At 42.7% G+C, this 14525-nt stretch overlaps 1 protein-coding gene across 4 annotated transcripts in view; it reads right to left on the bottom strand.

The window, feature by feature from the left end:
- ABHD6 (abhydrolase domain containing 6, acylglycerol lipase) overlaps positions 1–14525 on the bottom strand; it is a 53089-nt gene that overhangs the window by 25089 nt on the left and 13475 nt on the right. For all 4 annotated transcript variants that reach the window (XM_061195450.1, XM_061195452.1, XM_061195453.1 and 1 more), the window contains exons 2-3: positions 9994–10058; positions 2008–2160 (exon numbers count right to left, since the gene is read on the bottom strand). In XM_061195450.1, the coding sequence (XP_061051433.1) occupies positions 2008–2126 (119 nt within the window). In that variant the 5' untranslated portion in view covers positions 2127–2160; positions 9994–10058. The remainder of the gene's footprint in view (positions 1–2007; positions 2161–9993; positions 10059–14525) is intronic.

Genomic DNA, 14525 nt, shown 5'->3' with positions numbered 1-14525 from the left:
CATACAATGGACCATTATTCAGCCATCACAATGAACAAAGTACAGATACACGCTGCAGCATGAGTAAGCCTTGAAAAGCGCAAGAAGCCAGACCCAAAAAAAACACAAATCGTACGATCTCATTTATATGAAATGTCCACAACAGGCAAATCCAAAGAGACAGAAGGTAGATTACTAGTTACCAGGGGATGAAGAGAGGAGAAAACTGGGAGTACCTGCTAACAAGTATGGGGGTTCTTTTGGGTGAGATGGAAATGTTCTCAATGAGATAGTGGTAATTCACAGTACGGTGAATATATTAAAGCCAATTAAATGTACACTTTAAAATGGTGAAGTTTAAATTATATGAATTTTAACTCAAAAAAGTGAATTATTTGCTATGAAGTTAATTTTCTCTTGAAAGATCAAGCATCAAAATTATTCTAACATTCTGACTCTGAAAGCCTTCTCCGTGATGGATGGCCCAAGGAACTTGGGTGTTGGGGGACTCTGCAGCAGAGGCTGGTTTCCGCATGTGGTGGGTAGAATAATCACACCTCTGCATGCAGCCATATACATGACTATGGGTCACATCGCTGAACTGCATTCTCTGCTTCACTTCAAGAAAAATGAAATTTGCATGTGGAGGTCCACGGTGCCTCTGCAGGGTGGAGAGGGGCACACCACTCTGGCCTCTCCATGTCAGGGGCCACATGGAAGCCTTGGCCCCAAAGCACTCCTACTGCCAGTGCTTCAAGGGCATTTAAGCAGCCGGAGTCTTAGCTTCATCAATGCGGAGGTGGGTCCTGGGTGACCCTATGAAGGGGTCATCACCTCCCCACAAGAGTGAGTGAAACATGAAAGCTCCCTTCTGTTCAATTAGCTTCTTTTCAAGGATCAGAGCCTGGCTGGCAGGCGGAAAATTCCACACTCTAATGAAACAAAAGGGAGCCAGAAGGGAGGGCAGATAAAGGGCACAAGCACAACCTCCCTGCACGGAAGGCAGTCCTAAGTTCCAGAAGTCGTGATTAAATCTCAGTGTGCTTCCCTACGGCACAGAGAGGAACCAGGTCTATTTCAGTATTTCCTTCATCATGGGATGACTCCATGGGAGTGTAAGAGGTGATTTTATTTGGTAAATGGACTGTGGCATGAAAAGTCCCTGAAGCACATCATGAGAAAGCTTCTCTCTTTTCAACTGTTAACCTTCTGACACCATCAAGGAGAAAGGCTCTATACCTTTCACACCTCTCAGACTTTGTAACAAAGAGAAAGGAGAGAGTCTTTGGTAGGCAATGGTATCTAGGCTAGAATTTATGAACGTAGTTTAATGGCATTGTGCTTATTTTTACTTTCTTATATTAATTTAATATGTTTGGCATGTATGGCAAGCTTTCCACTTAAGGTAGTGATATGTCACTCTTAAATTGATTGAAGGTTTTCTTAAAAAGTCACTCTAAAGAAAATACAAAAGAAAAGTAGAGGTGGTATTCAGATAGAGCAAGAAGCATAAAGGTGATTCAAGAATGACAGAAGTTTTGGAAACTTCTTTTCCTTTCCGTCACTTTACTAATGAACACTTTTTTTTTTTTTGGCGTCCCTGGGTGGGCGCGACTAATGATTGCTTTTAAAAAAATCTAAAACCATTCTGTCCTACCCATGCCATCTCCACGATCCTGCTCTTTCTGACTCATTTTTCAGTGCATTTCACTGCAACTGTCAAGACATCACTGGATCAGAATCCAACGACCAAGAAAAACCAAAGGAATTCCCATGAATCAGTGACGTTGGGTGACAGGGTGGTCTCCTGAGCAAAGACATCATCAGAAACCTGGAAGAATTTACCTGGGGAGAAGCTACCACTACTTCAGGAACACTCCCAACATTCAAGAAAGGATGTCTTTCAACTTTTCTGTAAGTTTGAAATATTTCATGATAAATGTTGAACAGCCACAACCAAAAAGGACAAGCAGAGAAGATGGCGTGGTCATGATACTCCTGAAAACTTGAACTATAAAATGAACTTACCAGTAATAGATTCTTATCAGTGCCGAAGGCCACAGGAGAAATGAGGCTACAAACGCCAGGATCGGGATGGCCAGCGTCCCGCCCGCGATCACAAACATGTTAACCACGTCAAGATCCATCCTGCTCTTTAGGGCTGGCTGACACCTGCAGGGGCTGAAGAGAGAGACAGTATTGAAACTCCGTCTCAGGGACTTCCCTGATGGTGCAGTGGTTAAGAATCTGCCTGCCAATGCAGGGGACACGGGTTCGAGCCCTGGTCCGGGAAGATCCCACATGCTGCAGAGGAACTAAGCCCGTGCGCCACAACTACTGAGCCTGCGCTCTAGAGCCCATGAGCCACAACTACTGAGCCTATGTGCCGCAACTACTGAAGCCCGTGCACCTAGATCCCGTGCTCCGCAACAAGAGAAGCCACCGCAATGAGAAGCCCGTGCACGGCAACAAAGAGTAGCCTCAGCTCGCCGCAGCTAAAGAAAGCCCGCGTGCAGCAACAAAGACCCAATGCGGCCAAAAATAAATAAAAATTTTTTTAAAAATTAAAAAAAAAAAAGTCCGTCTCAGGAGACAAGGTGAAGAAGCAAAGCGGAACAGAGAAGAGAATGACACAGAATGAGAGCAAGGATCAGGAGGAAACAAAAGTAGGCAAGTGCTTTAAAAAATCTAAATAGGACAACTAAATGTAATGAGGAATCCTTAAGATGATCCTGGATTTTTTTTTAAGCTATAAAGGAAACTGTGGGGACAACTAGGGAAATTTGAGTAAGGACTGGTTATTAGATAATATTATTGTATTAGTGAGTGTGGTGACGAAATTGTGGTTATGTTTATGTAAGAGAACATCCTTGTTCCTAGCGTCTGCTGAAGTATTAAGAGATAAAGAATAGTAATATCTGCTACTCACTTCTAAAAGTTGAGGAGAGAAAAAACGTATATGTGCGTGTGCGTGTGTGTGAACGTGTGTGCATCTGAGTGTGCATGTGTGTGCACGTGTGTGCATGCATGTGTGCATGCGTGTGTGCATCTGGGTTTGCGTGCGTGTGTAGTGGAGGGAGAAATAAAGTAAGTGTGGTGAAATGTACTGGTAACCTCTAACTTTCCTATTAGGTTTGCAATTTTTAAAAATGAAAAGTTAGGGAGGACAGAAGACCTGGAAGGAAGGAAGGGAGGAAAGGAGGAAGGGAAGAGAGGAAGGAAAAAATACACACGTACACATGGATGCTTATCTATATACAGACTATCACTGGAAGGTGTACAAGAAACCAGCAACAGTGGTTGCATCTGAGGTGGGGAATCAGATGGGTGTCAGGGATAGAGGGAGACTTGCTTTTCACGGTCTACCCTTTAAAATCTTTGGTTATGTATCATGTACAGGCATAGACTTCAAATATAAGTAATATACAGTAAAAAGTTAGGAGGGAACACATTAGAACAGCAGAGTTTTCAGTATACTTTCTGATGTCCTTCCATAGACTTGGTGGACAGATCTGAAGGCTAGGATGTGAGCTCCAGGAGGGGAGGGACTGTATCCCCAGCATTCAGACTAGGGCCTGACCCATTTCTAGGCACTCTAGAAATCACCACTGAATTAGAGGTCCCCACCCAGTCCTGTCTCATGAACTCACTCACAACATGGTTTATTTTTTTTTCATGGAATAAAAAATATTTCAAGTCCCGTCATCCTCCCCAATAGGAAAAACAACTCCTGCAAGGATCTGTAAGTCAGGTGTGGCCCTTTGCCATCTGAGGACTTGGCCACTTGTGTTAAGTGTGCATCTCACTAACATAAAAAAGAGCCTTCTTCAAGAAAAAGCAAACATCTAGCAAATCATGGTCTTCCTTATATTTCCTGTGAAATGGAAGGCTTTGTCCCATACACCTCTATCAACTGATGTGTGTTTCAATTTTATAATGATTTCAAGATGGCACAGTATGACCACTGAGCATGGGAGTCAGCCAACTTTTTCTGTAAAGGGCAGATGATAAATATTTCAGCATTGCGGGTTATAAGGTCTCTGTCGCAACTCTTCAAGCTGCCCTTGTAGTGAGACAGCAGCCATATAACATGTAATGAATGGGTGTGACTGTGTGCCAATAAAATTTTATTGTAAAAAACAGCCTTCAGGTTGTAATTTGCTAACCCTTGACTGAGCACACCAACTCCATCAAACAGGCAAGGTGAGTGTTTTATTCCCTAATTATAGGCTGAGGCAACTAAGGCACAGAGAGGTTAAGTAACTTGCCCAAGGTCACTCAGCTGGTAGTCATGATTATAAAACAAGTTTCTGACTTGGACCCACTCTCTTTGCTCCTAACTCCACTTGGTCTAATTTTTTTCAAATGGCCTTTTCTCAATCTTTGTAACCTCTCTGCTGTTAAATACCCACATTTGTCACCCCTGATTTCTCCATGAAGATGTGACATCTCCATTTAGATGTTTGGTCTCTTGTGAGAGGTTTGGTGAAACAAGCCCCTCGGTCTAGAGGGGGAAACAGATACATCTGTAGGTGGGTTAGATGGTTCCTTTCAGTTTCACACACACTCTATCCGGGGACACTACTGAGTCTACAGTAATGAAAGCTGCCGCCTTCTCAGGGGCAGAAGCACTGTCTGTGTTTCTGATTCAACTGTCCTCTCAGTTTCTCAGTCACTGTAAACACTTTTTCCAGCACACTTATATCACTGGCCTCTTTCTCCTCCTAGAACCAGAGTTCCTAGAGGGTAGGAATAATCATACATGTTCTTTCTCAGTGCCTAGAATAAGCCCAGGACACAAATAAGGTGCAAATGAATTAATGAAAATCAAAGTTACAAAATGGGTTCAATCCTATTTGTCTTAGGGACAACCATTCCCAATGATGCTATAAGAGACCTGACTTTTCTCTCTTTCAATAATTACAAAACTCCCCAGAGGAGTCACCTATTTAATGCTGGGTACAATTTACGATGCTACAAAGGCCCCACTGTCAAGGGGTAAGCAAGTTAATCACAGAGTGAAGGGAATTTTACGAATCTATTTGAATAGTGTGGGTCACAAGAGTTGATGAAGATGGGAAATGTCCGATTCAGGAGGACTTTTCCACATAATATAAAGGCCTTAAAAACTGCTGAGGGTCACCGTGAATTCTGATTCCTTAGCTGCAGGAAGTTAATTGCATGATGTTCTTTTAGACTAGGAATGAGAACATTTTATGCCCAAAGCCATATATGTCACAGACTCTGACACTGGAGACGGGAGCCCCAACATGAAGTCATGATCATCAAAATGAAACCTCATGGCTTCATCAATGCCTGCTAGGGATGTCACAGTCAGTTTGGGGGAAGGTTTTATCTGGCTCCATGCTCCATTTAACAGCAGAATAAAGTCTTTAATAAGGAGCTTTTGCAGAGCATCATCAATTTAGCAAGGCTTGGACTTGTTACAAAGAATCCTGCACACTTTCCCTGATGACATCAAATACAGACAGGCCCTGAGTGAAGACACTAATGTTTTCTGAGTTTTCTACAAAGAGCTGACCGTTATTCCTACCTCTGCAACATCCTTCGTTTTACAAAGGACTTGCCCCCGCCTTTGAAAAGGCAGCTGCCGTACCCTGCTGGGGTTTGTTTATAGGATGTTCTATGTACCCAAGGCGGAAGCTGGACACAGAAAAACTGAAGCCTTGTGAACCCAGAATCACCAATGACTGAACATCAACTAAGGGGTAGAGCGTGGAGCTTCCCTAAGCACAGGGCCCAAACAACTGATGTTTGCAAGATGACTTCAGGGCGCAGGAGAACACTCAGGGCTACACAGCATCAGGTAACACTCACATTCATACTGAGAAAGTCATCTCTTTGCAGTTCTTTTCCCGCCCTGCTTAGGTCAAAGAGAAACTCTCAGTGTGGTTATTAAATAGCTTTCTAACCCTTGAGCCTCCCGCAGGCAACAGTATCTAGCTATTTAATAACGTTGTTTGTGTTGATTTTTATGGATATTTTCAGTTTATGGTAGTGATGCACATTAATCTAAGTTAAAAGAAGGAAATGAATTAAAGAAAAATGCTAATAGGTGATACACGGATCTGGTGAACATCATGGTGGTGACAGATGAATGGCTGCCACTGGGGCAGATGTGTGTGATGGACGGGGGTGGGGCGCTCCGCTGGCTCTTCCACGCACCGGCTGGGAGACCTTGGTTTCCTCATCTATTAATGAGAACATTCGTCCAAAACATCTCATCTGCCTTTTCCTACTCTGGTGACTTAAAACATTTCTGAAATTATGCCAGACAGTTGAAGAGTAGGATCTGGCTCGCTCCCCACGAGAATCTCGTTCCCTGTTACATTTTCCCCAAAACCTAAAACAGTATCTGGGAAATATCTGGTGCGTGGTAATGTTTGATAATGTTTTGGTGTTTGATAATGGCTGAATAGACTGAAAAAGAAAAATGAACTCGTTTTACGTATCTGTTGTGTCACGTGAGACAGCCCAGTGTTAATGACAGTGATTTCAGCGGCTTTGCGGCACAGTCTGACACGAGGGGACATCAGGAAGGAGAGCTGGCCTTTATGGTACCAGGGAGGGTAACACGCTCTCACCCCGAGACCGGAGCCTGCCACGTGGCCTTCCCCTGTTAACATCCAAGCTGTGCATTCAGGGCCTTTATCTCTGAACGCAGGGACAAAAATTAATCAGTAGATTCAGATAAACATTGGACTCATGTTCCCAAGTTTAGGCGGGGGTTAGAGGTCAGGCATAACGTATCACAGTTGTCTTTTAATGTTCTCACTGACTTTAAAAACCCGTCATCCTGAGTTCTGATACTTTAATCTTAAGGTATAAAGCAAAATTCCAAGAATAAGTAGAATGTAAAACACTTTTATAGAATCTTGCCTTCCCCTGGACATCTACTCATATGCCATCAATTTTGACAAACTAAAGTCCTGGTCTCTTCAAAATAATGATTATGTTAATAACTATAGCAACAATAATGAGCATGGCCACTACCACCATAGCCAAATATAGAAGAACGACAGCCTCCATGTACTGGATGACTGCTGTATGCCAGGCCCCGTGCAGGTGGTTCACATACATCCTCTCATTTTATCCTGCACAACACTGGGAGTAAAAAGCATTTCTCCCATTTTAAAGATGGAGAAACTGAAGCTTACAGAAGTTAACAAATGCCCCCAAGGTCACCTGACTGGTACATGGCATGAGCTGCATTTCAATCCAAGCCTGTAGGTGTGCCTGGCTCATGCTACCTTTGCCTTCTCTCAGCACTTGCTAAGCAGATATTTATTGTGCATCAGTTACACAAAAGGCACAGGAGTTCAGTGTTCCCAGTTCCGTGTTCCCATAGACATTCTTTTGCACTTCTTCAGAACTATTTTAAGAGGAAGTAACATGCTAACTTTACAAGTTAACAACTTGTTACCTTATTGTTGCTGGTGTCTTTGAAAAACTAACCAGTGCTGGGACTTCCCTGGTGGTCCAGTGGTAAAGAATCCGCCTTACAATGCAGGCAACTAAGCCCTGCGGGCCTCAACTAGAGAGCCTGCTAGAGCCCACGCACTCTGGAACCCACGCACCACACTAAAGAAGAGAAAACCCGCACGCCACAACTAGAGAGAAACCCGCACACCACAACGAAGAGCCCATGTGCCGCCACTAAGAACTGACACATCCAAAAAAGACCAAAAAACAACAAACAACAACAACAAAAAACTAACCAGTGCTGCTCATAATTTTTTTCTTTAATCCTGCAATATGAAAATTCTTTTCACAGTGTTTTCCACCTGGAAAAAGCACTAAGTTCTTGAAATCTGAGTATAAAATCCCAGCTGTTAAACATTGTTGCATCTACCCAACACTGATTTCTGAAACTAGGTTTTTTTTTTTTAATAAATATTTTTAAAATTTATTTATTTATTTAGTTTTGGCTGCGTTGGGTCTTCCTTGCTGCATGCGTGCTTTCTCTAGTTGCAGCGAGCGGGGGCTACTTTTCGTTGCAGTGCGTGGGCTTCTCATTGCAGTGGCTTCTTTTGTTGCGGAGCACTGGCTCCAGGCACGCAGGCTTCAGTAGTTGTGGCACGTGGGCTCAGTAGTTGTCGCTCGCGGGCTCTAGAGCGCAGGCTCAGTAGTTGTGGCACACGGGCTTAGTTGCGCCACGGCATGTGCGATCTTCCCGGACCAGGCCTCAAACCCGTGTCCCCTGCATTGGCAGGCGGATTCTTAACCACTGTGCCACCAGGGAAGCCCTGAAAGTAGGTTCTTGTAAAGATAAACCGATTCCTCAAAACTATATAACTAATGACCAACAGCTAAAAAAGATACTAAGATTCTCTTGTATGGAAGCCCCAGGATCGATGAGACAGAGTAATTTGAGAAATGAGCAGTTCTAACGCCTTGTCACAGTAATCTTCTCCATCACGAAGGAAAATCGCACTGAAAGTTCTAAGGAAGTAGTTAAGCCTGCCCAGTCATCAGTGAAAGTGTGGCACGACCCTAGGATTGCTGCCGTAAGGTGCTCACCTCTGCCCTCCTGGCCTTGTCTCCCCTTCACTCTGGCCGAGCCCATTCCTCCTCTGTACTTGGCAGCTCAGACACCCCTGCTGTTCAGACAAGCCATGGCTCTGAGCATGCATAGCCTGGTTCCTAAAATTCTCTGCTCCTACTCTCCCCTGGAATATTCCCATGATGCTCTCCTTACCTTCCCCCTTGAACAGTCCCATGATGTGCTCTTCATTGTCTTCTTGGAAGAGCTCACCATATCTACACCCTCTGCCACTCCCTCCTACAGGAAACGCGAAAATCAACATACCTGGCCAGGACCTTCTTCCAGACTTTTCCAAAAGCCTGCTTGACTATCTCCATGACCCAAAAGTCCTGTCCTACAAGGTCTCAGGTACATCTCTCCCCTTGCTCCTGACTTGTCGATTTCTGCCAACAGTATCCCCATCAGTCTGGCCTCCCAGACTCCGATGCATCTTTCACTCTTCCTCTTTGCTCAACACTCCTGTCAGGCAATGGCGGGGAGGTACCAGCGCTGGAGCCAACTTGTCTGAGTCTAGACAAACTGCACTGTTTTATAGGTGGCTATTTAAATTTAAATTAATTAGACAAAATTCAAAGTTCAGTCCATCAGTCACATCCATCACATTGTAAATGCTTGAGAGCCACATATGAATAGGAGCTGCTGCGTTGGACAGCACAGTTTTAGGGGGTCTACACCCCCGAAAGCCTCTTGCAACCAATTCCTTTGGCTTAACATTTACTAGGAATGTCGTGGGGGAAGAAACATTTCCACCAGGTGTGAGACTCTGTAGGAGTCAGACCACAGCTCCCTCAGCCACCACACTGCATCCAGGTCCTCATCTCTCCTTGCTCCCATTTCTGTGAAGACTGCTCTTTCACACCCCGTTCAGTCCTTCCACCACCAGCTGCCAGAGGAATCTTCTCAGCTCACGCCAAGGACTGGGGGCTCTGGTCTAGTGTGAACTCTGAGCACTCCGTATGATCCCGACTCAACTTCCTGGCCTGCACCTCCGCCTGCACCCCAAATATCCAACTCCTGCCCCCACGAAAGCCCCGCACAGCCTCACACTTCATCTTTCTCACACTGTCCCCTTCGTGTGGAGCACTCCCTGTCCCGCCTGCCTGATGAACTCCTCTCTGCCTTTGGGGCTGATTCAAGTGTCACACTCCCCAGGAAAGCATCCTGGTCCCCACAGGCCCAGGTCTTCTCGACTCCCTTCAAACTCAGAGCCCTGCTCCAGGCACAGTCTTTGAGAAGGGAGGGCTTTTGGATATATATCTTGAGCTTTAAAAATCTTCAGGTGCCCAATCCCCTCCCCACCAGACCTACTGAAACAGAGAACACCTCTGCCCCCAAATAGACTGGCCTGCAGAAGGGTGCCAGGGAGCTTACAGAGTAGCCCCAGTCTCATTAAAGGGCTGCCTGTTTGTCCCCCCCTGTAATATATGGTGTTAAAAATCCATACTCACTCTTTGAAGAGCACAGCCTTCTTTCCCAACTGCTACTGGCTCTGGCAGAAGCTGAAAATGAGACTCTGGAATCAAAGGAAAGAAAATGACAAAGCATTAAATCATATTAGAGAATACGAATGAAGTGCTAACAACCAACCAGCAAGGGGGAACATCTCCTCCTTGGCACAGGAGAAGTGCAAATATCCTGTGGCTTTAAAGTTCCCTCCGGTTCAGGTCACCTCCCCTAATTAAACAACCTGCACAAAGGGTAGGCAGGGCAAGTGAGATAAAGAGCTTGGCCAGGAGGGTGTGAAGGTCAGAGAAGGAATCTGTGATGAGGATAAAGCATGGGACTGAGCTGGTGATTCCTGGGCTGCAGGAGCGAGAAAGGCAATAAGGGAAACAGGCATGCTTGGGTGAGAGGAGGTTCTGAAGGCTTCAAACTTAACTAAGACCTTCAAATAAAGATTAAAACTCCCCTTCTCCATCTGGGGTTAGGGTTACCTAAAGTTATACTCAGAAAGGAATGAGAGGAAGGTGGCAACCAATGGGCAAATGAATACAATATTTCTACTAGAGTGGCTAGAGAGAGGGGACCACAAAGCTCAAAAACAGGGCTGGACAGAGCAGAGATGCTGGTAAAGGCGCTGCAGCAGAAAAATGAGGAGACGGGTAGATGCGTGATTGAAGGTAAATCCACAAAACCCCTGAATTATTTCAGAGGGGTCAAGGAATTAAACATAAAAAAATAACACCGAGATAGCCTCATCCACCAGAGAGCAGACAGCAGAAGCAAGAAGAACTACAATCCTGCAGCCTGTGGAACAAAAACCACATTCACAGAAAGATAGACAAGATGAAAAGGCAGAGGGCTATATACCAGATGAAGGAACAAGATAAAACCCCAGAAAAACAACTAAATGAAGTAGAGATAGGTAACCTTCCAGAAAAAGAATTCAGAATAACGATAGTGAAGATGATCCAGGACCTCGGAAAAAGAATGGAGGCAAAGATAGAGAAGATGCAAGAAATGCTTAACAAGGACCTAGAAGAATTAAAGAACAAACAAACAGAGATGAACAATACAATAACTGAAATGAAAACTACACTAGAAGGAATCAATAGCAGCATAACTGAGGCAGAGGAACGGATAAGTGACCTGGAACACAGAATGGTGGAATTCACTGCTGCGGAACACAATAAAGAAAAAAGAATGAAAAGAAATGAAGACAGCCTAAGAGACCTCTGAGACAACATTAAACACAACAACATTTGCATTATAGGGGTCCCAGAAGGAGAAGAGAGAAAGGACCCCAGAAAATATCTGAAGAGATTATAGGTGAAAACTTCCCTAACATGGGAAAGGAAACAGCCACCCAAGTCCAGGAAGCGCAGCAAGTCCCATATAGGATAAACCTAAGGAGAAACACGCCAAGACACACAGTAATCAAATTGGCAAATATTAAAGACAAAGAAAAATTATTCAAAGCAGCAAGGGAAAAATGACAACTAACATACAAGGGAACTCCCATAAGGGTAACAGCTGATTTCTGAGCAGAAACTCTACAAGCCAGAAGGGAGTGGCATGATATACTTAAAGTGATGAAAGGGAAGAACCTACAACCAAGATTACTCTACCCGGCAAGGATCTCATTCAGATTCGATGGAGAAATCAAAAGCTTTACAGACAAGCAAAAGCTAAGAGAATTCAGCACCACCAAACCAGCTCTACAACAAATGCTAAAGTAACTTCTCTAAGTGGGAAACACAAGAGAAGAAAAGGACCTACAAAAACAAACCCAAAACAATTAAGAAAATGGTCATAGGAACATACATATTGATAATTACCTTAAACGTGAATGGATTAAATGCTCCAACCAAAAGACACAGGCTTGCTGAATGGACACAAAAACAAGACCCATATATATGCGGTCTACAAGAGACCCACTTCAGACCTAGGGACACATACAGACTGAAAGTGAGGGGATGGAAAAAGATATTCCATGCAAATGGAAATCAAAAGAAAGCTGGAGTAGCTATACTCATATCAGATAAAATAGACTTTAAAATAAAGAATGTTACAAGAGACAAGGAAGGACACTACATAATGATCAAGGGATCAATCCAAGAAGGAGATATAACAATTATAAATATATATGCACCCAACATAGGAGCACCTCAATACATAAGGCAACTGCTAACAGCTATAAAAGAGGAAATCCACAGTAACATAATAATAGTGGGGGATTTTAACACCTCACTTACACCAATGGACAGATCATCCAGACAGAAAATTAATAAGGAAACACAAGCTTTAAATGACACAATACACCAGATAGATTTAATTGATATTTATAGGACATTCCATCCAAAAACAGCAGACTACACTTTCTTCTCAAGTGCGACAGAACATTCTCCAGGATAGATCACATCTTGGGCCACAAATCAAGCCCCAGTAAATTTAAGAAAATTGAAATCATATCAAGCATCTTTTCTGAACACAGCGCTATGAGATTAGAAATGAATTACAGGGAAAAAAACGTAAAAAACCCAAACACATGGAGGCTAAACAATACGTTACTAAATAACCAAGAGATCACTGAAGAAATCAAAGAGGAAATCAAAAAATACCTAGAGACAAATGACAATGAAAACACAACCATCCAAAACCTATGGGATGCAGCAAAAGCAGTTCTAAGAGGGAAGTTTATAGCTATACAAGCCTACCTCAAGAAACAAGAAAAATCTCAAATAAACAATCTAACCTTACACCTAAAGGAACTACAGAAAGAAGAACAAACAAAACCCAAAGTTAGCAGAAGGAAAGAAATCATGAAGATCAGAGCAGAAATAAATGAAATAGAAACAAGGAAAACAATAGCAAAGATCAATAAAACTAAAAGCTGGTTCTTTGAGAAGATAAACAAAATTGATAAACCTTTAGCCAGACTCATCAAGAAAAAGAGGGAGAGGACTCAAATCAATAAAATTAGAAATGAAAAAGGAGAAGTGACAACAGACACCACAGAAATACAAAGTATCCTAAGAGACTACTACAAGCAACTCCATGCCAACAAAATGGACAACCTGAAGAAATGGACAAATTCTTAGAAAGGTATACCCCTCCAAGACTGAACCAGGAAGAAATAGAAAATATGAACAGACCAATCACAAGTAATGAAATTGAAACTGTGATTAAAAATCTTCCAACAAACAAAAGTCCAGGACCAGATGGCTTCACAGGTGAATTCTATCAAACATTTAGAGACGACCTAACACCCATCCTTCTCAAACTCTTCCAAAAAATTGCAGAGGAAGGAACACTCCCAAACTCATTCTATGAGGCCACCATCACCCTGATACCAAAAGCAGACAAAGATACTACAAAAAAAGAAAATTACAGACCAATATCACTGATGACTATAGATGCAAAAATCCTCAACAAAATACTAGCAAACAGAATCCAACAACACATTAAAAGGATCATACACCACGATCAAGTGGGATTTATCCCAGGGATGCAAGGATTCTTCAATATATGCAAATCAATCAATGTGATACACCATATTAACAAATTGAAGAAGAAAAACCATATGATCATCTCAGTAGATGCAGAAAAAGCTTTTGACAAAATTCAACAATCATTTATGATAAAAACTCTCCAGAAAGTGGGCATAGAGGGAACCTACCTCAACATAATAAAGGCCATATACGACAAACCCACAGCAAACATCATTCTCAGTGGTGAAAAACCGAAAGCATTTCCTCTAAGATCAGGAACAAGACAAGGATGTCCACTCTCACCGCTATTATTCAACATAGTTTTGGAAGTCCTAACCACGGCAATCAGAAGAAAAAGAAATAAAAGGAATACAAATTGGAAAAGAAGAATTAATACTGTCACTGTTTGCAGATGACATGATACTATACATAGAGAATCCTAAAGATGCCACCAGAAAACTACTAGAGCTAATCAATGAATTTGGTAAAGTTGCAGGATACAAAATTAATGCACAGAAATCTCTTGCATTCCTATACACTAATGATGAAAAATCTGAAAGAGAAATTAAGGAAACACTCCCATTTACCATCACAACAAAAAGAATAAAATACCTAGGAATAAATCTACCTAGGGAGACAAAAGACCTGTATGCAGAAAACTATAAGACACTGATGAAAGAAATTAAGATGATACCAAGAGGTGGAGAGATATACCATGTTCTTGGATTGGAAGAATCAATATTGTGAAAATGACTCTACTACCCAAAGCAATCTACAGATTCAATGCAATCCCTATCAAATTACTAATGGCATTTTTTACAGAACTAGAACAAAAAATCTTAAAATTTGTATGGAGACACAAAAGACCCCAAATAGCCAAAGAAGTCTTGAGGGAAAAAAACGGAGCTGGGGGAATCAGACTCCCTGACTTCAGAGCTACAGTAATCAAGACAATATGGTACTGGCACAAAAACAGAGATCTAGATCAATGGAACAGGATAGAAAGCCCAGAGGTAAACCCACACACCTATGATCAACTAATCTATGAC

The sequence above is a fragment of the Eubalaena glacialis genome, chromosome 7 (assembly GCF_028564815.1).
Source record: "Eubalaena glacialis isolate mEubGla1 chromosome 7, mEubGla1.1.hap2.+ XY, whole genome shotgun sequence".
Lineage (NCBI taxonomy): Eukaryota > Metazoa > Chordata > Mammalia > Artiodactyla > Balaenidae > Eubalaena > Eubalaena glacialis.
The sequence above is the reverse complement of the archived record's forward strand: the minus strand, read 5'-3'. Positions and strand labels throughout refer to the sequence as shown.